We start from the raw sequence: 27782 nt of genomic DNA on the forward strand, positions 1-27782 counted from the left end.
GGCGAGGATGTAGAGAAAAACCCTTGTGCACTGTGGGTGGGAGTGGAAAACAGCATGGAGCTCCCTCAAAAAATTTTTAAAAAATTATCCTACAATGCAGTAGTTGCACTACTGGCTATTTACCCAGAGAATACAAAGATACTAATTCAAAGGGATACATGCACCCTTGTGTTTATTGCAGCATTATTTACATTAGCCAAACTATGGAAGCAGCCTAAGTGTCCTTTGATAGGTGAGTGGATAAAGAAGAAGTGGTGTGTGTGTGTGTGTATAGTGGAGTATTACTCAGCCATAAAAAGAAATGTTGCCATTTGCAATGACAATGGATGGAGCTAGAGAATATGATAACTAAGTGAAAGAAGTCAGAGAAAGATATACTATATGATTTCACTCGTGGAATTTAAGAAACGAGCAAAGGAAAAAAAGACAAACCAAGAAAGAAACGAGCAAAGGAAAAAAAAGACAAACCAAGAAACAGACTCTTAACAATAGAGAACGAACGTGGTTACCAGAGGGGAGGGGAGGGGTGGGTGGGTGAAATAGGAGATGGGGATGAAAGACTACATTTATCAGGATTAAAAAATAAATGACTTTAAAAAGTGACACTGAGGAGCCTAAATTAGAGAACTGAAAGATAAAATTAAGGAAAGTTCTCAGAACATAGAGCAGAATGATCAAGACATGGAAAAAGTTAAGAATCATGGAAATGTCCAAAAATCAGGAGGTCACATTCATTTAAATAGCACCTTCAGAAAATGAGAACAGGAACAAGGGGACAAGAATACAACCAAAGAAAATTTCCTGGACTTATGAAAAAATTGGAGTTTTCAGATAAAAAGTTCCTGCAAAAAGTAAAGCAGCAAAAATGAAAGAAAAACACGTAGATGGGATCTTTAAGGAAAAGCCATTCATCAGACAGAAAAATACGTTACTTGCAGAGGATTGTGATTGATGTGGGCATTAGAGTTCTTAAGAACAAGTCTAGATGACAGAAGATAAAATGCCTTAAAAGGGTGCTTTTTTGAGTGTGGTCGTGTATAAGGGATGGGTGAGTCCCAATTTTGTTTCCATAATTCTAACTGTGTTATTAAGGGCAAAACAAAGGCATTGTTTGCTTTCCACTCTGCTTTCTTGAAAAAATTACTTGAAAATCTATCAAAGGGAAAAATCCAAGAAGAAGATGAGTAACTGAAACAAAATACCCAACCAAACAATGTGAAACAGTGAAATAGGTGCATTAGGAAGAAATCTTGGTAATGTAGCTTTTGCAGCACACCTGGAAAGGTAGATTCTGGGGAGAACATCTTGAAGAAAAAAATAGCTACTGTTACTCCTGTGTGCCTCAGATGAGATGAAGGCATGTGTTCTTTTGATCAATGAGGTAAAAGATGTTAAGTAGACACTTCAGGAAAGACCAAGAGCTTCACAGGAATGAACTGACTCCTACAAAGCAAGCAAAATCTAGCTTTATTCTAAGCAATTGATGTATTAGTAAAAATAGTGTTTCTGAAAGAACCAACTCAAAACTTTTGGTTCAACAAAGAAGGAGAAAGGAGGATTAATTAATATGCTGAATTTATGTATCATATCTGGGTTTACAATAACTATAATTTCCCCCATGACTGCTGTCCCGACCTTGATTTTACTTAGAGAAGACTTTCCCTATCAATTGGTAATAAAGAATCATCCTAACAATAGGCTTAAATTTTGAACTTTGTTCTTGAGTAGTATACTTTGACTTTGGAAAAAAATTGACTTAATTTTACCACCTGGAAACTTATGAGATTCCCTTTAAGAAACATACATGTTCGGGGCGCCTGGGTGGCGCAGTCGGTTAAGCGTCCGACTTCAGCCAGGTCACGATCTCGCGGTCTGTGAGTTTGAGCCCCGCGTCGGGCTCTGGGCTGATGGCTCAGAGCCTGGAGCCTGTTTCCGATTCTGTGTCTCCCTCTCTCTCTGCCCCTCCCCCGTTCATGCTCTGTCTCTCTCTGTCCCAAAAATAAAATAAAACGTTGAAAAAAAGAAACATACATGTTCAACAATTTTTTAAAAATTAATGAAAAACCAAGATTTTATGTTCTTGAAAGTTTTTTTTTTTTTTACTTCAAAGGAATCTATTTTTAATTCCTTTTTCTTTTTTGACAAAAAAAAATCAGCTCTTGTTTTGAAGAAGCATTTACTGGAAGTTCTGCAATTCCTTCAGGTTCAGCTTTAGTTTGCTTGCATTAGCAAAATTACAGTGAACACATTGTAAAAAAGCAAAAAAACAAAAACAAAACAAAACAAAAAACCCAGAGCTGTTGAATCATAACGGCCCAGGGTCAGCTTGGTCATGTGAATTGTGAAAAGTACCCATGATTTTGAAGCACTGATTTAAATATGCTTTCAGTTTATCTTTGGTGGTTTGCATTCACAGCGTAAATAGGAAGAGAAGTGCGTGGTGGCATCGGCACTGACTTAGAAGTTACCGACGCTCCCATTTTCTTTGGTGTAGCTTTTGCCCACTGCAGTGTGTGGGTGTGTGTATACACGCGTGTCTGAGAGGGGACGGGATTGGCTGCTGAACTTCGCCCTTCTCCCTCTCCCCAGCCCTCACCTACCTCAGCATTTCTTCCCCCCGCCCAGGGGGAGGGCGGTTAAGGGGGAAAAGAGACAAGTGGTTAGGGGTGAGCCGACAAACACAGCAAGGCTGCGTGCTGGGTTTCCGGGAAAAGCTTGTCTACTGCTAGCAAGGACTGCCCCTGCGGCGGTGGTTGACTTACTAGCCTGGCAATGGAGAGTCTGCCAATTTAACCCCCACGATCCTTTCAGGGCTAGGCATGCTCGTTCACGAAGTCGGGGGTTTAAGAAAAGGATACGCCTCGAGAAATCGGCAGGGCTCTCTCGTCTATCGCTGTCAAAAACAGCTCTTGAACGAACTGTCGGACAAATCCCGTACAAGATATAACGGTCTGGACGAGAAAGCGTTTGAGTGTTTATTTAAAATAGGTAGAATGTTCTTCCCTCCTCTTCTCTAACCTTATGTTTGGGGACAATTTCTACAATCTCCTGGAAACCGAGAGGGGAGATACCCTAACCCGGCTTTTTGGGATTTGTAGATTCGGTTTATTCCTCCGCGTAGTTTCCGCTTCTGGTCACATGACTGGGGTAAACCCGCCACACCTTCATCCCCCGCGACTCCTTCGCGGTCCGCAGACCGACACGTCACTCCTCGGCTCTCAACCAAACTGCTCCGAGCACGTTCTTTCCGCGCTCTCGCTCTCTTGAGCTGGTCTATCACAGCGCTACAGGAGCACGAAGTCCCGCCCCCTGACGGCTGAGTGATATCTATATTGCCCAATTAAGAAGTAGGAGCGCGCCTTTGTCCCCGCCTCCAGCTCTGACAGACAGTTCCACAATCCTATCGCTCTCTCGAAGTGGCGTATCGAGCTTTGGCCAGCCAATGGGGAGCGGCCCAGGAGGCGGACCAGGCCGCTGCCAGGGTTGGGTGCGCCGCTGAACGGATGGCAGAGGGAGCCCAGCCGATTCCTGAGGAACGCTGGCCAGGTGAGAAGGCCTTAGGCTATAACTTGAGAATTAGCTGCAGGTGCAGTCCAGGTTGTTGGTGGGGTTGGACGAAGTGCTGGAGGTGGGGCTTTAATGGCGGCGGGTGGGGTGTGGGAAGCGGGGTCTAGGGCCTTGCAGAGGAGGGGGCGTGGGGTGTGGGGTGGAGACGTCCTGGGATGGAAGGATGTGAAGGTTCGGGATGGGGCGTGCTCTTAGGCCTGGAGGGCGTGGGAAAGATTGGATCCTGCGACTAGTTCTGGAGGGGAGGGCGCTCAGGATGCTGAGGTGGTGGGGTGTCCCGCGGTGGGTAGTGTCAGAGGTGTTATATGCAGGTGGGAGGCAGGGAGTTGGGACCTGCTAGAGTGACCAGAAGAAGGGGGTGGGATGAGGGAGCAAAGGAGTGTGAGCAGGTGTGAGAGTGGGGGCTAACGGGGATGGGGAAGTTTCCGTCTTGGAAAACTAGAACGAGGATGGGATTCGGATGCCACAGCTCGCAGGCACCGTTGAGGAGACCCGATGCTAAGTGTTTAAAGTGAAGTGTCTTTTGCCCTTATTTGCTTTAGCGATGTGCTCAAATGACCAGAGAGCACACTAGGAAAACTCCCTTAAGGTCCTGCCTCAAATTACCAGGTCCTTTACTCAGCTTGCAGGTAGAGGTTCTAGTACTCTCATTTCTTCCGCTGACTCTTCCAGGTGTGTGGCTCATACCAACTCGTAGTGGTGTTATGTTTTTCTGTTTCAGGCATTCGAGAAAAACAAGTACAAACTTGAGCGATGTGGCGGGATTATGGACTTCCTGGAGTTAGGTGTTTATTCTTGATTGCAAGATGAGGTTTTCCTTTGGGGTTGTAATTAAAAACACATGCAAAACTGCCCCTCTGGGCCAGTTACGTATGGAAAAGATGTTGTCGGAGCTAGGAATGTATGATTCTTTATGCCTTCCACCTAGTCTGGTGTTTTGGTTTTTTTCCCCCTCTTTTTTCTTCCAATAATACTGAGAAAAAGATCAGGAGACATGAAGGTTCCTTTTTCTCTCCCTGCAGTCTTGAACAGTGTTGCATATCTTTTATTACTGTATTCTTTATAACTTAGCCCTTGATGAGCTTATGGTTTAAGAAGGCAGCACTTTCTTAAACAGAAATAGCTAACCTACTTCCTTCAACATTTTATTTTAATCTAGCCCCCCCCCTCCCCGCCGAGCTTTTCTTGTTTCAGTAGGAAATTTTATTTTCTTTTCCCTCTAGATTGTCATCTGGTTCTATGAGCTATCTCTGAGATCAGTGGCTTAAATCGGCAGTGTCAATTACAGGCCTATCTTGAGATAGGCAACTGGAAGCGTCTATAGATCCGAGCAGTAGTTGCATTGTGATACATGGGATTGAAAGTGCAGTGATTTGTGTATGTGTTTCTCTCCCTCTTGAGTGCATCACTGTCTGTGTGTTAGTGATCAGTCATGCTCTTTAGCTGGCCCTGCAACACCATTAGGATTTGGAACAAAATGAAGCTCGTGGCCATTCAGTTGCTGCTGAAATATAGGGCCGTATATTGGGCATATTCAGTCCTAGTTTGATTTCTACTTTCACCTCTGTATTTAGTATTCATTTCCCCATTTCCTGCTTTCTTTCATACATTCCTGCTTTTTCTTGAGTGCTCTTTTATTCTCTGTTTCTTCTTTTTCTCTATTTCCAATCTTTTCTATTTTCTTTGCATCTCTTCACCCAACCGCCTTTTTCTATTCCTGTGTTTGCTCTTTACTCCTGCTGTACCACGCTATTGCGAGTTGTACTTGTTATGTATTATGTACTTGTTAGCTGTGAAGGAGTAAGAAGCAGAATTATGGTGATAGAGTCTAATCACTCCTTTTGAGTCTTGACACATGGACCTGACTTATGCCTACTTCCTTGCCAGTCGGTCAGACTTCAGGCAAGGCTAGGGTGTTAGTATTGGCTCGGGTGTCAAGTATTAGCTCTGACCCTCTCGGTGTGTTCGTTGGCATGTGTCTCTTTTATGGTCTTTTTGCCGCCATAAAACATGAAAGTGAATTAGATAAGTTAGAAGTGTTTGATGTCCTACAGTCTTGACTTTTCCTTTTCAGCTATTTGAGTGTCATCTGCTGCCTCCCATTGATGTCAAGATGACTAAGCTGGGATTTTTGCGGTTGTCCTATGAGAAGCAGGACACACTACTGAAGCTTCTCATTCTGTCGATGGCTGCTGTGTTATGTGAGTGTGCATGTGGACCTCTCTTTGCGGGTGGAAAGGAGAAAAAAATCAAGAATGGTTTACTTAAATGTCTTGTTCTTTTCAGTAGATTGTAATGTGTTGTTTTTGCTCTTATCCATCAGTATGATTTTATGAAGACAAAAGAAACACAAGGATTTTAAAAGTCAGGGCTAGAGATCATCTGGGAAAGAATGGGAAGCATGCTGTACTAGTTGCCTACTTTAGTATTTCTGAAAATCTCTTCAGAACTTACTGTTTGTTTGGTTTTGTTTTTTTTTTTTTGTTTGTTTTTTTTTAGATTTTCTAGCTCTTTGTGAGTCATAAATGTAGTCTTGATTTGCCTTACCCCCCTTAGTTTGTTCCAGAATAAAAGTTAGTTCTGGGTAGGGGAAGTCAACAATTAAAAAAGATGACCATGTAAGTGGAGTGTAGTATTAGTAGGTGAATGCATTGTTATAGGTCTTGATAGTTAAATGTGTCCTACCTGTGTGGAAAATGTAGGTGTCATTGTCAGGGGAGAGTGAACTTCTTTCGTTTCTTCTGTGTGAGAGAAATGGGTAAATACTTTATTCAGGGATTTTTTTTTTTTTTAAGTGAATTCTACCCCTAACATAGGGCTTGAACTCAGGACCCCAAGATCAAGAGTCACATGGTATACTGACTGAGCCAGGCAGGCACCCCTATTCAGGGATCGTTTTACATTTCCTGTGACTTCTGTGCTGTGCTATTATCTCTGTAATACTACAATCTACTATTATTTTTCATGGCACACTACCATTAAGGTATTAACTCTCTGATTTTTGCAGCGTTCTCTACTCGTCTCTTTGCTGTCCTGAGATTTGAAAGTGTCATCCATGAGTTTGACCCGTGAGTACTTTTGCTTGATCTGGTATTTGCTTTGGGAAGCATTCAAGTCAATGGATTTCCAAGTGAAATTCTTTTTTAAAGACAATTTTTTTTTTTCAACGTTTATTTATTTTTGGGACAGAGAGAGACAGAGCATGAATGGGGGAGGGGCAGAGAGAGAGGGAGACACAGAATCGGAAACAGGCTCCAGGCTCCGAGCCATCAGCCCAGAGCCTGACGCGGGGCTCGAACTCACGGACCGCGAGATCGTGACCTGGCTGAAGTCGGACGCTTAACCGACTGCGCCACCCAGGCGCCCCTCCAAGTGAAATTCTAATCAGCTCTCAGTGATGGGGTTGTGCTTCCTATATATTTAGGGGGGAAAACCCTCAAGTTTTCCAACAGAGATCATTGCTTTCTTTTGAGACATTTCTCTTGGAATTAACCAAGTAAATCTCTCAAACTCATAGAAAATATGAGAAGCATTGCTGGTGTGCCTGCCTGGTAAGACCGGGCCAGGCTAGGAGAAGTCTGTTTGCTCAGCTTATTGAACAATCAGTGATGCACTTGGAGGAAAAGGGGCCTGTGTGAGGCTCAGAAGAAAATCACAAGTCATGAACTTGTGATTTAATGACTGTTTGTTTAACAATTTATATGATAGTAATTGGATCTACTGGTTAAGTTCTAAGACATTGGGGAACATTTTAAGCCATGAATTTGATTAGGGATTTTGTTTATTAGATAAGAAAAGGTATAGGTGAGTATTCATTTTGTTTCAAGCACTGTTTTGCAGATCATCTCTAAGTCCTTAACAACCCTGTTAGATGGAGGTCCTATTTTCTCCTTTATATAAATGAGGAGACTAGGCCTGGGAGTGGCTATTCAAGTTACACATTTGGAGGAGCCAAGATTTGAATCTAGGTTTATCTGTCTCTGGATACTGGGGACATTTTGTTGTATTGCCTAAAGTAAAGCCAGAATCATAGGTTCTTCAAGCATCATTAATATTTTAAACATAGCATATTTCAGTTTATGGAGCATTGATTCAAAAGTTGATTTGCAAATTTGATATTTTGTGTAGGTGTATGAAAGCCCTTTGGAGGCATACAAATATTTTCTTTGGGGTCTCTCAAATCAATTTATATTTTTTTCTTATGGATGAGGAAACTTAATCTTTTTGTTTCTTGATCACCAGTCTGTTAAGGCTTCTTCTCAGATTCTCTAGATGAACAAACATTAAGGTGAGATGGTCAGGGAAAGCAAGACTATCTGGTCTGTAGTCATAGGCCTGGAAAGGACTGAAGAGATCTTGTGATTTGATGCTTCCATTTGCAGAGCAGGAAACTAAGGGATTGTGACCCCAGTCAGACCTCTTTCCACTAACTTAGACTTCCTCTGCCTCACCTTCCCTTCCCTTCCCTTCCCTTAGGTAAAGGACAGAGTTTTCACACATGTTGACTGCCTGCTACCCTCCTTTCTATTGTTTCTCTGACAGTTACCAAAATAACGTTCAAAGCAACAAACAGATAGGTAGAGATTTCTGCCATCTGCTACTTCTGCTCACTTCAGCTGCTAAAACTTGACTGACCAAGGAGGAAATAGGGTTAGAGGGATGGCCAGGAGAGGTGGTTAGTCATGATTGCCTTTAGTAATTAAAAATTTGGTTTATTTATTTATATTTTTTCCTTTTCTTTTTTCTTATTTCTTTCTACTTTTTTAAAATAAGTTTATATTTGACTGTAGTTGATATGTAATGTTACATAGTTTCAGGTGTACAGTACAGTGATTGGACAAGTTTGCAGTGCTCAGCATAAGTGTGGCTACCATCTGTCGCCATACAATGTTATTACAATATCATTGACTATATTCCCTATGCTGTGCCTTTTATTCCTGTGACTTATTCATCCCATAATTGGCAACCCATTATCTCCCACTCTTCTTCATCCATTTAGCCCATCCCCCCAACCTCTACTGCTCTGGTAGCCATCATATTCTTCTCTGTATTTGCAGGCCTGATTCTGCTTTATGTTTGTTTTCATATATTTGTTTTTCTCAATCTGACTTATTTCATTTAGCATAATACCCTCTAGGTCCATCCATGTTGTTGCAAATGGCATGATTTCATCCTTTTTTATGGCTGCATAATATTCCATTGTGTGTGTATATGTGTGTGTGTGTATACCATATCATCCTTATCCATTCGTCTGTCGATGGACTTGTAGGTTGCTTCTGTATCTTGGCTACTGTAGATAATGCTGCAGTAAACATAGCGGTGCATATATCTTTTCAAATTCATATTTTCATTTTCTTTAGGTAAACACCCAGGGGAGGAATTACTAGATCATATAGTATTTGTTTTTAATTTTTTGAGGAGCCTTTGTACTGTTTTCCACAGTGGCTGTACCAATTTACATTACCACCAGCAGTGCACGAGGGTTACTTTTATTCCACATCCTCCTCAACACTTGTTATTTCTTGTCTTTTTGATTTTAGCCATTCTGAGAAGTGTACGGTGATATCTCATTGTGGTTTTGCTTTGCATTTCCCTGATGATGAGTGATGCTGAGCATCTTTTCATGAGTCTGTTAGTCATTCTCTCAAGTTTCTTATTTAAAAAGAAATAGGAAAGTGTTACATAGCTTGGACCTAAAGAACTGTGTCTTCCCATGTATGACTCTTAAGCATTTTATGTCACATTTTTTTTTAAAGATTTTATTTTTAAGTAATATCTGCATCCAACATAGGGTTCGAACTTACAACCCTGAGATAAGAGTCGAATGCTCTACTGACTGAGCCAGCCAGGTGCTCCTTAAATATTTTTATGCTATTTATATTTTTATGCTATTATGTAGGTGGCATTCAGAACTATTTTAAACAACATGAGTAGAATTTGTTGTTAAGTTTAAACACTCATTAAGAAGTTTGTGTTACTGAGTGGATTAAACTGTGACATGCGTATAGTGTTATACCAACATCTCTAGAGATGCTCATCACTTGAAGTTATCCGTGTGTCCTTCTGTGTGCTATTGAAATCTTTGTATGTTCCTTTTTCTTGAAAAGAGCCAGATTTATTGATGTCCACATCTCAGCTGTTCTGTCTGTGGGTGCTTGAATTCTCTGACTGGTGCTAATACCTACTAATTGCCAGGCTGGTGAAGTATCCTACTTGAGTTAGGCTCCGGTTGCATTTCCTTCCAAGACAAGCAATGCTTTACTTGAGACGTGTGGAGCTAGAAATGAGGGGACGTATGGTAATGTAAAATGATTTTCATACTTGGCATAATTTTTGGTACCTAACTGATTTGTAATCATACAGATTGATGTAATGATCAGTTCCTCAATGGTGTGACCTGAGGAACAAGATTCTCTGCAAATTGGTATAGTTATTTGAGTTTGAAGAGGAGGAGATACAGATCATTTCTTTCTTGCTATAGGTACTTTAATTATCGGACTACCCGGTTCCTGGCTGAGGAGGGATTTTATAAATTTCATAATTGGTTTGATGACCGAGCCTGGTATCCTTTGGGACGAATCATTGGAGGAACAATTTATCCAGGTGAGAGGAACAGGGTTTTCTAAAAAAAAAAAAAAAAAAAAAAAAATTAACAGAAATAAGGTATTTGTATGTTATAGAACAGTTTCTCTTATTTCTAATGTCTGCATTTTTTGTGACAATTATAATTTCATTCTAATTACCAGTTCCTAAAAGTGGATCTTTTGTATACAGGAGAATATGTGTGGGAGATGGGGATGGGAGGTTTTTCATAAATTCTGGACTTCGGATTGAATCCTAAGAAGAGAAATTTAATAAGCTTACTGCAGTTGCTATATTAGTGTTTCTGGTAGTTTGTCAGGACCTATGTTATGTTATCACTTGATTGATACTTTGATTCTCTTTCTCTTTCCCTTAAGTTCTTGGTCTTACCAAGATAACCTAATGGAGTTTCTTCTTCCTGTTACAGGCTTAATGATCACGTCTGCTGCAATCTACCATGTACTCCATTTTTTCCACATCACCATCGACATTCGGAATGTCTGTGTGTTCCTGGCCCCTCTCTTCTCTTCCTTCACCACCATCGTCACGTACCACCTTACCAAAGAGCTCAAGGTGAAGGATTTGGGGTGATAGGCTTGGGAATGAATGTTGTTGAACCTCTCTAGTAGATGCTAAAGGGTGGGGGTCTGATAGCCATAGAAGGGCAGGGAGCCAGAGGCTACAGATAGCTTTTGCTAGGCTGAATTACTGGGTTCACTCCAGCCCCTTCCTAGAACATGTGGTTTCTTATTATTAGAAACTGATTGTCCTATAAGAGAACATTTGAAGGTCAAATATAAATTTCTACATAAGATAAAAAAAAATGTTTAAAATGTAAAATGTGAGCTTTAGATTTTGAAGTCCTCGCAACCTAAGGGAGAGGAAAAATAACTATAGGAAGTATTCCAGAATGGTTCATTCTTCCTACTGGAAATGGACATTTAGCAATTATTTGTTGATTCTTTAAACATATACTTAAAAATTTTTTTTTTGTTTTTGGAGAGTGAGCGTGCATGTGCACATGCACATGCGAGCTGGAGAGGGGCAGAGGGAGAGAGAGAATCTTCAGTAGGCTCCACACCCAGTGCAGAGCCTGATGCTGCATCTCATGACCATGAGATCATGACCTGAGTTGAAATCAAGAGTCGGGTGTTTAACTGACTGAGCCTCCCAGGTGCCCCTATTTAAAAATTATTGGGGTGGGGCGCCTGGGTGGCGCAGTCGGTTAAGCGTCCGACTTCAGCCAGGTCACGATCTCGCGGTCCGTGAGTTCGAGCCCCGCGTCGGGCTCTGGGCTGATGGCTCAGAGCCTGGAGCCTGTTTCCGATTCTGTGTCTCCCTCTCTCTCTGCCCCTCCCCCGTTCATGCTCTGTCTCTCTCTGTCTCAAAAATAAATAAACGTTGAAAAAAAAATTAAAAAAAAAAAAAATTATTGGGGCGCCTGTGTGGCTCAGTCAGTTGGGTGTCCAACTTCGGCTCAGGTCGTGATCTCACAGTTTGTGAGTTCAAGCCCTGCCAACAGCTGTGCCAACAGCTCGGAACCTGGAGCTGCTTTTGGATTCTGTGTCTCCCTCTCTCTCTGTCCCTCCCCCACTCATGCTCTGCCTCTCTGTCTCAAAAATAAATAATAAAAAAAACATTAAAAAAATTATTAAATCACTTTTGGAGTAGATTCCATAATGGCTCTCTTTTTCTAGGGTTCTGCCTTGCTGGCTCCTTGGATGCTATTCTTAGTTTGTGGCTGTGGTGTCAGGGAGATACCTGAGAGGTGATAAACTAGTAGGAGGTTTTGGGACTCTTGAGTTTAGTTTGGAAATCTTTTCATCCTTCTCCTTGCTGCCCTTGTTCCAAATTTGATTCTTATCAACAGACAAGTCCCTACTCTTTTGGGAGTGTGATTATATTTCGTTGTTTCTCTCTCCTGACCTCACAGATTGCTTTGTGATATTCCAGCTTTATTATCTAAGTTCCTGGCATCTTTAGTCCAGACAGATGATCACCTTTTGGCTTTTTAGCTTAAATAATAATTGTCTTCCTTTTGATTATCCTTGCATAGCTTTTAGAGGTGTGACTGTCCTGGCAGTGTGCAGGTATTGTTAGGGGCAGGGACTCAAACCTGGGAATGCTGCAGCCAAACAGCCCATTCTGGGGCAGTGTCTGATGTCTGACAGCTTACATAATTTGTCTGTCCTTAGCATATATGTATTCAGTTTCAGATGTGGTATCATCCTGGGGAATTGGTTGTGAAGTCTTTAGCTTTCTCGTGCTGTGAACATTTCTAGCATTTCTAGCATCACGTCTACCTTGGAAAGTGTTGGACTGTGTTCTGGGCCCAGTATAAGCAGAAGGACTAGTGGATCCTCTCTTCTCTCTTGTGAGTGAATAGTGTTAACTTCCTGTTACCCCTCTTTTCTTCCAGGATGCAGGGGCTGGGCTTCTTGCTGCCGCCATGATTGCTGTAGTTCCTGGGTACATCTCCCGATCTGTGGCTGGCTCCTATGATAATGAAGGTAAGACTTAAAATGCCAAAGAGGATAAATTCATCTCATTGTTCCATAGACATTCAGGAAGTGCAGTAAAATCTGAGTTCAGATCTGATGTTTAGCACTAGCAAAAATGGTATCTGGGTGAGAAGATTAGAAATGGGTTGGAAGGGACCTCACACAAGTTTATAATCTCTCTCTGTCATCCCCTTCAGAAAGGTAATTTCCTTTTATAAGGGCTTTATCTCTTCTCTGGACTGATAAAAGCAGAGTTAGTTTAGTGTTGAATGGTACTATTATTTTAACATTGTAATTATTTGCATTATTTTCCTAGATAAGAAAAATGGATATCCTTTTTTTTTTTAAGATTTTATTTTTAAGTAATCTGTACACCCAAGGTGGGGCTCGAACCCACAACCCTGAGATCAAGAGTTGCATGCTCTACCAACTGAGCCAGCCAGGCATGCCAAGAAATTAACATTCTTAAAGCTATAATGACTTTTGTTGACTGTGTCAATTCAGCCTATATTTATTGAATGTTGTTGGGAAAACACAATGTTAGGTATTATAGATAATGAATAAGATAATTTTGGCTCATATTTAAGGAATTACAGTGACCAATAATGAATAAAATTATGTTGGCCCATAATCTATTAAGATAAATACAGACCTATAACTCATAACAGGTAGGTAATATTATGTGTCACTAGAGAAGTATGAATAAAGTACTTTGGAGTGTGAAAGGAGAGGTTAATTCAGATTTGGAGATCAGGGAAGACTTTGGAAGTAGTTGAAGTTGCACTAGGCAGTGAGGTTTGGACTTCATTAGGCATATATATTTATTTTTTATATTTATTTATTTTGAGAGGGAGTGCACGTGCGTGAGTGTAGGAGGAGCAGGCTCCATGCTGTCAGTGCAGAACCTGATGTGGGGCTCGATCTCACAAACCATGAGACCATGACTGGAGCTGAAATCAAGAGTCAGATGCTCGACCAACTGAACCACCCAGGCGCCCCTCATTAGGCACATATTAAGGAGAGGGGCAGTCAGGGCATAAGGACTGACCTGTGGTAAGATGCAGAGGGTGGATGGTGCATAATAATGTGGAATATCTTTAGGACTCTACACTAGCAAGGAATTTAGTGCCTGGAAGGAATAGTAATAATATTTGTTTTATACTAGTTATTGTTCTAAGTCCTTTAACACTTTTATGAAATAGATACTATTATGGCCTCATTTTTATAGGAACCCGAGACAATAAGAGGTAAAATAATTGCACTGTTAATGCGCAGTAGGTTTGAGATATGAATCCAGGAAGTCTGTTCCAGAGTAGTATTCTTAAATATTACGCAAGCATGGCCTTTTATTGAATTTTTTTCTGTTCTTTCTGCAGGGATTGCCATCTTCTGCATGCTCCTCACCTACTACATGTGGATCAAAGCAGTAAAGACTGGTTCCATCTATTGGGCTGCCAAGTGTGCCCTTGCTTATTTCTACATGGTAACTCTTCACTCCTGTATTCCACGAGTGTCTTTATTGGGACTGAGACAAATTGGAAATAGCTCTTGGGCTTTGAGACCGTGGATTGGAGGCTAGAAGTCTTTATTTTCTCTTATATCCATACGAAGCCTAATCCAGGGCAGGTGTGGCCATCCGTTGTGTAACAGCAAGATAGAGGCAATGTTTTTAATTTTTAAAGTTCTTCAGATACCATATGACCCGTGGATACATATTGGTGGGCCAACTCTCTTTTCTGCTGTGTTCCTTTAAAATTTTTCCTCTTCTTTTCTAATGTATTTTTTTCCTGTTCAATCTTACATAGTCACTTAGACTTCTTCCCTTAACTGCTTCCACCTGCTCACGTTTCCTATGTATCCCTAAATTGTCCACATGACATTACAATAGATTACATGTAGATGAACCCTGAGAGTTGGGTGTTGCTGCTTTTGTTATCATGATGGTAGGAGGCATAGGGAATAGGGGATTGAGTTACAGTAATAGGGGTGACTTTGATTTTTCTACTTAAAGAAATCATTTATTTAAACTCTTGAAGCCACTTGTCATAAATAAAGCTTATAGTTACTGTAAAGGGATGTTCTTTGAAAAGAGCACAGGTTAATATCGTAAGTGGTGGCCTGAGGAGGAGTGCTCAGAGGAGCTCTTCTTTTTTATCCTGTCCTAGGTCTCTTCCTGGGGAGGCTATGTGTTCTTGATCAACTTGATCCCTCTCCATGTACTGGTGCTGATGCTCACAGGACGCTTCTCCCACCGGATCTATGTGGCCTACTGTACTGTTTACTGCCTGGGCACCATTCTTTCCATGCAGATCTCCTTTGTTGGTTTCCAGGTGAGCCCTAGACTGAATAGAGTCGTTAGCTTCTTCAACTTCTTTAAACAGCTCCAAGTAGCTTGATTTACCTTGGACCGTTGTGTTAACTGAAGTAACAGAATCACTGGTCATTAAAGTCTGCTTCCAGGGGTGTGTTAATATTTACTCCATAAAGTTTGAATTTAATGACTCTTAATTTGGCTTAGGTTTGTGGGAAGGAGGGATATTTTGAGCTGAGTTGATATGAATGCAAAGTTATTTCCAGTCCTTTTTAATGCTAATGAGTCCATGTAATAGTACTGACCCCTGAACTTCTTGATGGGATCTATGTGAAAGTAAAGGAAGCAAAGTACAAACGTTTTTATTTTTTCAATTTTTTAAATGTTTATTTATTTTGGGGGAGGGAAAGAGAGAGAGAGCACGAGCACGCGAGTGGGCAAGTGTGAGCAGGGGAGGGGCAGAGAGAGGGAGACAGAATCTAAAGCAGGTTCCAGGCTCTAAGCTATCAGTACAGAGCCTGATGTGGGGCTCAAACTCACAAACTGTGAGATTATGACCTGAGCCTAAGTCTGCCACGTAACTGACTGAGCCACCCAGGTGCTCCTCAAAGTACAAACTTTTAACCCCATTTCCCATAGGGTTAAGAGATAATTATAAAGTCAGAGAATAATGTGGTGTGTTTGATTCTCATATGAAATTCTTATGGAAATGGAGGACTTATTCAGAGGTCAGCTTGTATTTTCTTTACTGATCACCTGCTATATACAATTCGCTAATCACTGGGAAATGTAAAAATTAAAAATATGATTCTTGTCCTTAAGGAAGTTACAGTCTTGTGGGGAAGGAAGTACATGCAGCTGTCTATATTCTGTAGTATAGCAGTTCTGGAAATGTAATTCGCCGACCAGCAGCAGCATCAGGAACTTGTTAAAAATACAAATTCTGGGGACAGCTATCAGACTCTGTTGGTAGAGCATGCGACTCTTGATCTTGGGGTTGTGAGTTCAAGGCCCACGTTGGGTGTAGAGATTACAAAAATAATAATAAAGTTAAGTATTGTGAGGAACCAAATAAACTCCAACAAATTTTTTTTATTCAAAAACAGCAAATTCCAGGGCTTCATCAGAGACCCACTGAATCAAACTCTAAGGGGTAGAGCTCAGCAATCTGTGTCTTAACACCCTTTCTTCTTCGCCCTCTCCATGATTGTGGTACTCACTAGAGTTTGAGAACCACTGGACTAAGCAAAGAATTTATAAGTAATGAAAGAGCGAAAGTGCGTGGAACATAGAGGGGAGTGATGGATTTCAGTTTGGCAGATTGGGAGGAAATGGTATTTGCAAGATAGAGTAAGGTATGATTTATAGGACTCCAAATACCGTTTGGAAAATGTGGTAGGTGAAATTCGTCCCTCTCCTCCATTGGCCCTACCTAATTCCATGGAGGCCTCAAAACTCATTTGAGCCTTTGTTTGGTCTGAACTGGGTCAGGATAATTCAGGTCTAGGTTGGACTCATTGCTTTCCAGCACTGTCATATCTATGCTTTTACCTACAGCCCGTCCTTTCGTCAGAGCACATGGCGGCTTTTGGGGTCTTTGGTCTCTGCCAGATCCATGCCTTTGTGGATTATCTGCGCAGCAAGTTGAATCCACAGCAGTTTGAAGTTCTTTTCCGAAGTGTCATCTCCCTGGTAGGCTTTGTCCTTCTCACCGTGGGAGCGCTCCTCATGCTGACAGGTAGGGAAGGCCCACAGCTTTTGTAAATGGATATGGACACATAATGAACTTCAAAAATAGGGGTTATTTCTTGACCACAGAAAGATTCATTCTTTTTCTCCTAAGAGTATAAAGTCCTACTTCTTCAATTCAGTCCACTTGTCAGCCCCAGTGTTTGGATTCTGCATAGTTAAGAATGTCTTGTTAGAGTAGCTCTTTTTTTTTTTAATGTTTGTTTATTTTTGACAGAAAGAGACAGAGCATGAGTGGGGGAGGGGCAGAGAGAGAGGGAGACACAGAATCCGAAGCAGGCCCCAGGCTCCGAGCTGTCAGCACAGAGCCCGACGCTGGGCTCGAACTCGCGGGGCTTGAACTCGCAGACCGCGAGATCATGACCTGAGCTGAAGTCGGACGCTCAACCGACTGAACCACCCAGGTGCCCCTAGAGTAGTTCTTAATGTTAGCAACATCACACTTTGTTGAAAGGACTGGATCTTGCCTTGCTAATTTTTCTCTTTTTTTTTCCTTTTCTTTCCTACTGGTAGGGTAAGAGAAATCATAACACTGCTGGCCATTCCTTACAAACATGGCCTGTCTAAGCCCATATGCACTAACTCACGGCTGTTTAGCATGCCACATTTTTTTCCTTTGTTTTTCCCATTTGTCCTTCTCAGAGGCTGATTGGATTCTGCCTAGGTCTGTCTGTGTGGTCTATTTCAGAGCAGCACTGGAGGATGTAGTAGCTTTGTTTGTAGAGCTGACCTTGGTTTGGCCAGATTTGACCCTAAAACCTTCACAGGAAACACTTTTGCCTCCCATCTCTGACTTTATGTACAGCCTGACTTTATTCTGCTGGCTAGGCTGACAAAAGTACTCTCAAGTTTGAAAGGAAAGAGTGAGATTCTCAAACTATTGATGGTATTTTAACAAAAACTTAGTCCTTTTCTGTCTTAGAGACTCTTATGAAAATAGGAAATTGTGATTAATTAGGATAAGATGTTATTTTGTTTCAAGTGTGATTGTGAAATATTTGTTGCTTCTTTGCTGCCAGGAAAAATATCTCCCTGGACTGGGCGTTTCTACTCACTGCTGGATCCTTCTTACGCTAAGAACAACATCCCCATCATTGCTTCTGTGTCTGAGCATCAGCCCACGACCTGGTCCTCATACTATTTTGACCTACAGCTTCTGGTCTTCATGTTTCCAGGTCTGTCTACTTTGTGTTCTGAAGTGGCCTTCTTTGTAAGAATCACCATTTGATTCAAAATAAGTAAATTACCCTCATCCTTGTACTTTGTTGTTGTTTTTGTTTTTTTGCCTCTTTACCCTATGCAGTACAAAGGATGGCTAAGCACATTTTTCTAATATTTGAAGCAGAGTAGAAGTCAGAAGTTGAACAGTTGGAGATGCTGGCAAGTTCAGAGCCTCACAGTTTTCTGTTCATTTGTATTATAAGTTAAAATTCAACTCAAATTTGTATTCAGGCTTTTGTTTTTGTTTTTGAGTACTTTCAGTGTACCTCTCTCCCATCCCCCATCCCTGACTCTTCCCCATTTATCTATCTTCTTGGCAGTACTAAAGTTTGAGAATAGGCATGGCTGGTTGTAAAGCCTCAGTTACTTACCTTCTAGCCAATCCAGAAATGTTTTTGAATTTACTGGTGGTGGGGTGTTTCCTTTTTTATTGTTTTAATAAAACAGCTTCTATGGTGTTTATCCCTCATGAAAGTAAGTTGTTGTCTATTGTAAAAAATACAGACAAGTTAAAAAAAAAATTGGGGAGTTCTCACCAAACATCTATTGCTATTGTTAACATATTGATGTATATTCATCCTGTTATTTATTCATTTATTTATTTTAGTCTTTTTAAAAATTTTTTTATTTAAAATTTTTTTTTTAGTAACTTCTACACCGAACCTGGGGCTCAAACTCATGACCCGAAGATCAAGTGTCACATGCCCTTCTGAGCCAGCCAGGCACCCCCTCATCCAGTTATTTATTGAACAAAAATCGGATAATAATGTTTATTTTTTTTTAACGTTTTCTCATTTTTTTTTTGAGAGACAGAGAGAGAGTGACCAGGGGAGGGGCAGAGAGAGAGAGAGAGAGAGAGAGAGACAGAATCCAAAGCAGGCTCCAGGCTCTGAGCTCTCAGCACAGAACCTGATGTGGGTCTCAAACTCATGAACCATGAGATCATGACCTGAGCCTAAATCTGCCACTTAACTTACTGAGCCACCCAGGTGCCCTCAGGATGATACTGTTTTTCCCCAATTTTTTTCATTTTACAAAGAATCATAATTTCTGTTATTTAGTATTATTTTAGAGATGTAACATTTAAATGTATTATTTTTAAATTTTTTAAGTACAGAGATGTGTAAAGAAGATGGCAAATAGTCCATAATATCCTGCAGCAATATTTTAATTGATGTATTCTATTATATAAATACGCTATAAAAACTACATCTTTAATGTTGGATATTTAAGTCTTTCTGACTTTTTGATGTTTTAAAGAGTTCTATAGTAAATAAATGTCTTTGCACATATCTATGATTATTTATTTTAGCTGCCTGCTTCTTTTTACTTTTACTTTTGTAGTTGGTCTCTATTACTGCTTTAGCAACCTGTCTGATGCCCGGATTTTCATCATCATGTATGGTGTGACCAGCATGTATTTTTCAGCTGTCATGGTGAGGAATGCTCTCAGTCCTAGCAACATTTCCACCCCTGACTCTGAGGTGCATGGCAGGATTCAGAATGTAATGATTGTGCACATGCTTTCCTTGGAGCATTTGAGGAACTGAGTTGTAAAGCTGCTCACTGGTGCTGATCCTTCCCAGGGATGTATGGTGCACTCATACATTCTGGTGGTGGGGCCCAGCTTTCTGGGATTCATAACCTTGTGTTAGGGAGAGACACGTATACTCTGTTGGATAAAGTGACCATGGGCAGCTTTCTTTGTCTCTCTTTCTGAGTGTCTTAAGAAAGGAGTTGATGTTTTTTCCTTAACGTTCTGGGAAGATTGCCAAGTCTTAGATTGTTGAAAGAGGAAAGATTTTATAAATTGTAGTAAGACAGTGTTTGTTATGCTTTTTTTTTTTTTTTTAAATTTCAAACCATAGTTAAAAACATTCTTTAACATAGCATTATTATTCAGGATGCTTTCATATATACGCATGTAACTGAAAAACAGCTTAAAGAAGTGTCTACTTCCATTGTAGATGTATCAAATATTTTCTCATATTCTGTTCTTTTTTACTAAGAAATCATGTTTGTTGAAAACCGCTGAATTGATGTCATGATCTACTACCAGGTTGAAGTCTTTAATTTTGTAAAACACTGATTGAACTGTGTTTTTGCTTTCTGTCTCTTTTAGGTGCGTCTCATGCTAGTGTTGGCACCTGTAATGTGCATCCTTTCTGGCATTGGAGTCTCCCAGGTGCTGTCCACTTACATGAAGAATCTGGACATAAGTCGTCCAGACAAAAAGAGCAAGAAGCAACAGGATTCTACCTACCCTATTAAGAATGAAGTGAGAATTAAGCAACACTAAGAACAGGCTTGGGAAAATATATGTGTGTGTGTGTGTGTGTGTGTGTGTGTTTTGAGTGAGGGAGTAGAGTGCTGTCATAGTGGGTGAACTCATACAGGTCTTGACTCATTTGGATTCATTTCATCTGTATTATTGTGTGTAAGAAGCTGTTCTGAGTTGTGTAAATTTAATTTACAACACAGTTTTCTTGTTTAGGTGGCAAGTGGGATGATACTGGTCATGGCTTTCTTTCTCATCACCTACACCTTTCATTCAACCTGGGTGACCAGTGAGGCCTACTCTTCTCCCTCCATCGTGCTGTCTGCCCGTGGTGGGGATGGCAGTAGGATCATTTTTGATGACTTTCGAGAAGCATACTATTGGCTCCGTCACAATACTCCAGAGGTAAAATTTGGGGGGGAGTGGGATTGAGGAGTCGGGTGAAGTTGGGGACATTTGCTCTGATAGTGAATCATACAGCTTTTAGATGGGTGGAAAGCTTGGAGAAATTGGAACTATAGAACCCTTGTGCTGAATGAGCCTTGAAAGTCAGCCTTCATTCAATTCAGGATTTCTTTTGTATCCTTACTGATAATCATCTACACTCTGACACTGTGGTGATTTTATCATGAGGTGGACCATCCCAATTATAAAAGAAATCAGAAAGTAGAAACATGAAAAAAGATAGTTTCCATAAAGTGATCACCGAATGATAAGCACTTTTAACGTTTTGGTTTAAAGCTTTTGAGAATCTGAAGTGATTTTCTTTGCAGTAGCTATTGGGAGTAGTACTTCTGAGTTAGACTCTTAAGGAGTTAAGCTGTAAGAATTTCTTAATCCTAGTGCGTCATATCCCGTGGTTTGTATTCCCTCCCATTTTTATAATAACTGCTTTTTGTGAATTGTGAAAGATCATTTAATATAATTATCTGATGACACCAGAATGTTTATTTGGAAATATCACACAGTCCTCCTACACCTGCCATCCTATTATGCTTGTTTATATAAGGTGATCTGAGATGAAAGTATTGGGAGTGTTAGATTGTATAATTTACACTGAGATTTCACGATTATATGTAAATGTAGTACCAAGTGCCAAGAATTATTTTCTTTGTAGGAAGTCCCTCACTTACTATACTATAGGATGCCTTTCCAGTTTTTCTCTTGTATTTGATTTTTGGAGGCAGCGAGCAACTTATTTTCATTTCCCATTCTTCTTTCAGGATGCGAAGGTCATGTCATGGTGGGATTATGGTTACCAGATTACGGCTATGGCAAATCGGACAATTTTAGTGGACAATAACACATGGAATAATACCCATATTTCTCGAGTAGGACAGGTAAAGTGAAGGGATTATATGAGTATTTGGCTCATGGGATCTAGTGGGAAATATTTCTCTCTGAGGGATCACATGACTTGGAATTTTTTGCTTTGAGAAATGTGCATTTATTTTTCTAGGCAATGGCATCCACAGAAGAAAAAGCCTATGAGATCATGAGGGAGCTTGATGTCAGCTATGTGCTGGTCATTTTTGGAGGCCTTACTGGGTATTCCTCTGATGGTATGTACTTGATTCTATTTCTAACTATAGTCATAGATTCTAAGAAAACTAGATGACTGTCCTATCTGTCTTTTTACTGATCTCAACATATTTTCTTGGTTGGGGAAGTTCCTCAGTATTTGTAACGTTAGGAATTGTTTTGTTTTGGTTTTTTTGGCAACAAGTAGGAGGTAAATGTAAATAATTCTCATTTAGATATGGCATGGTATAGTTGTCTAAAGACCTAGGAGTTGCTTACAACCAGGAAACAAAGAACATAAAGCTTAGCCGAACCTATTGTGGCGATCATTTTACAGTATAGGTAAATCAAATAAAAAATAATAACAGAGTAAAATACAGTGTGGAAAAAACATAAGGCATCTGAAAATGAACTTTAGAATTAGCATTTTTAGTGGGTTTAAGCCATAGATTCATCTGCCAGCTTAAAATGTTTCATATTTGAGAGAGATATATATATATATGTATGTATATGTATGGCATATGTTATGTTATATATACATATATATGTATGTATGTATGTATGGCATATGTTACCATGTTCCCTGTGATTGTTAGCAAAATTCTATTTTTAGAAGAATCATCAAAACATGGTTTGCTGCCTTAAAAAAAACTTTTAAGAAATTAAAACAGTACTTTATATACTTTAACATATTAAATTCTTTTGAGGGTTTATAACAAAAAATGGTAGGGAGTACCCTGTCCCTAAACTTAAACTCCCTTATGATACAAGTTTCCAGAGGCAATTATTTCTCTAGTTGTTTCTTCTAGTACTTATGTTCATATTTAAAAAATATGTGTATTCTATTCATTGAGCATTTTATATATGCTATATCAACTTATAATTGTAGATAAGAAATTTCATTCTTTTTACCTTTTCTCACTCCCTCCTTATCCTCTTGATTCTCCTTAGTAGAGTTAATTTTTAGTTTTTGGTTAAATCCAGATAAAGTGTTTTCAAAGTCCTGACTATGTAAATATTCATTGTTGAGTCAACCAGTATACCATGGTTACAGTCTTTCCTCGAATAACTTTTCTTTTCCTGCAGTTACTAACTACCTCTTATTTCTATCTTAGTTTCCTTTGAATATATGCCTGCTTGTAAAGATGTTTAAATTTTAGATTATATGTATATAGTACGTGTAATGTGCCAAGTATAAAGTAAGAAGATTGGTTTTCTTGTGTGTCTTGTACAGCAGAGGAGGAATGATGAGAGCAGGGACATGTGTTCACAGACTTGAACTTTCACAATCACACCAGCACTATTTGTGTGTAATTATTTATAGGTTTTCTAATAGTCACAATATAGCCAAATCCTATAGAAAAGCATTTGTGTATGTATGTCTATGTGTATATGTATTTTTATATGTATCATTGTACACATATATGTGGTAGAAAGGGATAATTTCTTGAGGTCTTAGCACTAGCCATTGTTAAGTAACCACTTTCAGTCAGTTGACCTTTTATCGCCTACTAACGTGCACAGAAGTGTGTTTAATGCTGGCATAAAAGGGGCGCCTGGGTGGCGCAGTCAGTTAAGCGTCCGACTTCAGCCAGGTCACGATCTCGCGGTCCGTGAGTTCGAGCCCCGCGTCAGGCTCTGGGCTGATGGCTCAGAGCCTGGAGCCTGTTTCCGATTCTGTGTCTCCCTCTCTCTCTGCCCCTCCCCCGTTCATGCTCTGTCTCTCTCTGTCCCAAAAATAAAAATAAAACGTTGAAAAAAAAAAAAATTTAATGCTGGCATAAAAATAAATGTCATTATTTGGAACATACTGTAATTTTTTTGTGTGAGATTAAGGAAATTACCATATCATCCCCTGCCTGTGGCAACCACAATTCTGATTTCTGTTTCTGAGTTTGTTTTTTTAGATTCCACATAGAAGTGAGATCATACAGTATCTGTTTTTCACTGTCTGACTTATTTCACTTAGCATAATGCTCTTAAGGTCCATCTCTGTTGTTGCAAATGGCTGAATTTCCTTTTTTTCTTTTTTTTCAATGGCTGAATGGTATTCCATTTTATATATGTGGTGTGTGTGTCTGTTTGTGTGTGCCTGCGTGTATCTAGATATGTAGATATAACATTTTCTTTACCCATTCATCCATCAGTGGACACTTAGGTTGTTTCCGGGTCTTGGCTATTATAAGTAAAGTACAGTGAACATGGGGGTGCAGTTATCTCTTTGAGATAGTAATTTCATTCTTTCAGATATATACCCAGAAGTGGGATTGGTGGATAATATGGTGGTTGTATTTTTAAATTTTTGAGCAACTTCCATACTGTTTTATGTAGTGGCTCTATACCACTGCCAATTTACATGCCTACCAACGGGATATAAGGTTTCCCATTTTTCTACATCCTTGCCAGCATTTGTTATGTCTTGTCTTATGATAATTAGGTGTTAGGTGATATCTCGTTATGGTGTTGAGTTGTATTTCCCTAATGATTAGTAATGTTGAGCACTTTTTCATGTACATGTTGACCATTTGAATATCCTTGGAAAAATGTCTATTCAGGTCCTTTGCCCATTTTTAATCAGATTATTTGGGGGTTTTGTTACTTTTTTTTAAATCCTTTTTTTTTAAAGCTTATTTATTTATCTTGAGAGAGAGAGAAAGCATGAGTCAGGGAAGGGCAGGGAGAGGAGAGAGAGAGAGAGAGAGAGAGAGAGAGAGAGAGAGAGAGAGAGAATGAATCCCAAGCAGGCTCTGTGCTGTCAGCTCAGCCCGATATGGGGCTCAAACCCACAAATGATGAGATCATAGCCAAAGTCAGAGGCTTAACCGACTGAGCCACCCAGGCAGCCCTGGGGTTTTGAGAACATATGAGTTCTTTATATTTTACTTCCTTTGTTTTGTTTTTGGACTAAGTCTTACAAGTCCAGTATGTACTTTATATTTCCAGCACGTCTTAATTTGGACTAGCCACCTTTCAAGTGTCAGTAGCTACATGTGGCTAGTATATAGAGCTCCTATATTGGACAGCTCAGCCCAGCTAATACCTGGGAATACTATCTTTGTGACTTAACTCTGGACCAATAGCACAGGATTTCAGGAATAATCTACAGGAAGAGTTGTAAATTTTGAGGGAAAAGTTTTGCTGCCACATTGTGTTTCATGTTTTTAAAAATTAGACTTAAATGGTACTATTTCCCATTTAAAAATGAGGGATTTTCTTAGAAATAGTGGCTTTTTCAAATGTCATGTCATTATGTTGTACCCCTTAAACTAATATTGTATGTTAACTATGCTTCAGTTAAAAAAAAAAACAACAACAAGGAAAGAAATGGTAGCTTTTCATTAGGTGATTTAGCTCCAGCAGCCTTTGTGACACAGCAATTCTCTTTCTACTTTTTTCTAGATATCAATAAGTTTCTGTGGATGGTCCGCATTGGAGGGAGCACCGACACAGGCAAACATATTAAGGAGCATGATTATTATACTCCAACTGGGGAATTCCGTGTGGACCGTGAAGGTTCTCCAGTGCTGCTCAACTGCCTTATGTACAAGATGTGTTACTACCGCTTTGGACAGGTCTACACAGAAGCCAGTGAGTGATTTATAACATTAATAACACAGTAAGAACCGTGATTTACATCTATGAAAGTGCTTTACATCTATGAACTCATATGATCTTCACTACAACTCAAAACATAGATACTAATATTATTTCCATTTTATATATGAGGAATTTCAGGTACAAATAAGTTACTTACCTGCCCAATGTCATGTAACTAACTAGTGGCAGAGTTAGGTTAAACTCAGGCGGTCTTGCTCTAAATTCTGTACTTTTACCCATTACATTTTATTGCCTCTCAGTAAAAGAGGAGAGAGGAATGGAGAGAGGAATGAAGGGGGATACAGTGATATAAAGGACTTTTCATTTCCTTAAATAAATACATGGAGACTAATCTGATTAGGTTAAGTCTTTCCTTCTGACTTTAATTTCTTGTTTCTGCACTAGGGACAATTCCTGAAGTGGATTCTGGTCTTTGATTTCTTTTTGTTTTTTGTTTTTTTTTTTGTTTTTTTTTTTTGAGAGAGGGAGACAGAGAATGCATGCATGTGTGGTTGAGGTGGGGGCAGAAGGGGAGAGAGAGAGAGAATTCCAAGCAGCACCATGCTGTCCAGCTGACACTCAACCGACTGAGCCACCCAGGTGCCTCCCTCCCTTTTTAAAAAAATTTTTAAATTTAGTTTTATGGGGTGCCTGGGTGGCTCAGTCGGTTGAGCATCTGACTTTAGCTCAGGTCATGATCTCACAGTTTGTGAGTTCGAGCCCCATGTCGGGCTCTGTGCTGGTGGCTCAGAGCCTGGAGCATGCTTCAGATTCTGTCTCCCTCTCTCTCTGCCCCTCCCTCCACCATCTCTCAGAAATAAACATTAAAAAAAATTTTTTTTAGTTTACTTTTTTTTTTAGAGAGAGGCAGGCCTTTGACTTCTGATAGGTTCTTCTCTGATCCATGGAAGGGTTACTAGTGTAACACAGAGGCCTCTGGGTAGCATCCCCAGGAAAGGAGGGGTTGGGAAGTCGGCCTCCCATCTCTTAAAAGAGATAGCCTCCATGAATTTGCCAAGCATTAGCTTGGAGAGGACTTGAGTCAAGGTAACACTTGATCTGTGCTTTTACTACCTGATGTCTTTTTGTATAGGTCCTATCTCTACACAAACTACAGGCTGAGAAATAACATTCCATTTGGTAGATGATTTATCAGATTGATTTACTCTTTCCTTAGGAAATCACTGTAGAAAGAAGTGTTTTTCTCTCTCTCTCTCTCTCTTTTTTTTTTTTTTTGTTCCATTCTAGAGCGCCCACCAGGCTTTGACCGTGTCCGGAATGCTGAGATTGGGAATAAAGACTTTGAACTTGATGTCCTGGAGGAAGCATATACCACAGAACATTGGCTAGTCAGGATATATAAGGTGAGCAGGTGCTACACTGAGAAAGCAGCTCTCATGTTTGCAGATTGGTTCTAGTGCTTAAGAATGGGCCACATATTTGTAATATAGGGACTTTATTTTTTTAAGTTTTTTTATTTTGCAAGAGCATGTGAGTGGGAGGGTGGCAGAGAGAGAGAGAATCCCAAGCAGGCTCTGTGCCATCAGCACAGAGCCCGGCATGGGGCTCGAACTCATGAACCATGAGATCATGACTGAGCCGAAATTAAGAGTCGGATGCTTAACCGATTGAGCCGCTCAGGCACCCCTAATACAGGGACTTTTCTAATGTCAGAAAAGTAGTTTGCAACTCAGAATGTTAATATTTTTATTTTAGATTGTTGTTAGAGAGTAGACACCTAGTCTGCTGTCATTTTGGCTGTGGTTACAGTGTTATTTTTCCAGTTGGGGCTGTACTTGATCTGTTTTAGTAATTATCAGGCTTGGAGGGGAGAAAAGTGTGTGTGTGTGTGTGTGTGTGTGTGTGTGTGTGTGTGTCTGTGTGTACACTACATTTTCTTTTCCCCCCCTGAAGAATTTATGGCATAGAGTTACACAGAAATGTGTTATATCTCTTACATAAGAAAAGATTGACAACCCCTGACACATTTGGCAGGTAGACCATTTATTCTACTCTTGAGAGGTACTCCTAAAGGCTAAGCAGAGAGTAGCTAGTCTCAAACCTGTGTTCGTTTTGTCACAAAACCACACCAGGCAGCAGAACCCAACTCAGTAGAGAAGCTCTCCAAAGTTGACCTGATCATAAATATTAAAATGACATCCTTATGTTGCAGGTAAAGGACCTGGATAATCGAGGCTTGTCACGGACATAAATGTTACAGCCAGCTCTGATACGCTTCGCACTGAACGCGTCACGTTTAGGACGCTGAAGACGTTTTTTAAATATGCAGTTTATAACAACAGAGCACGATGGGATTAGTATTGTCTGGAAGTTTTGCCCTGGGCAGTATGGGCTGGGCCAAATGGAACGATTTTTATAATTCTGAGCAGGTTACCAAATGAAATGTCATGGCTTTACTTTGGTCAATTAAAGGGGGGAACTTTTTTTTTTTAAA

At 40.1% G+C, this 27782-nt stretch overlaps 1 protein-coding gene across 1 annotated transcript; it reads left to right on the top strand.

The window, feature by feature from the left end:
- The first annotated feature begins 3477 nt into the window (after nucleotides 1-3477).
- Nucleotides 3478-27782, top strand: STT3A (STT3 oligosaccharyltransferase complex catalytic subunit A). Its single transcript, XM_047070785.1, has 18 exons — nucleotides 3478-3546; nucleotides 5642-5768; nucleotides 6575-6635; nucleotides 10049-10170; nucleotides 10577-10722; nucleotides 12569-12659; nucleotides 14027-14133; nucleotides 14816-14980; nucleotides 16519-16699; nucleotides 17730-17885; nucleotides 19276-19367; nucleotides 20054-20209; nucleotides 20426-20614; nucleotides 21433-21549; nucleotides 21669-21771; nucleotides 25130-25318; nucleotides 26576-26691; nucleotides 27501-27782. Exons 2-18 carry the CDS (start codon nucleotides 5681-5683, stop codon nucleotides 27537-27539), a joined length of 2118 nt encoding a protein of 705 aa, XP_046926741.1. The 5' UTR covers nucleotides 3478-3546; nucleotides 5642-5680; the 3' UTR covers nucleotides 27540-27782.

Source organism: Lynx rufus, unplaced genomic scaffold (assembly GCF_022079265.1).
Source record: "Lynx rufus isolate CCGP_SWC_20201006 ecotype Redwood Valley unplaced genomic scaffold, mLynRuf1.p SCAF_9, whole genome shotgun sequence".
In the NCBI taxonomy this organism is placed as follows: domain Eukaryota; kingdom Metazoa; phylum Chordata; class Mammalia; order Carnivora; family Felidae; genus Lynx; species Lynx rufus.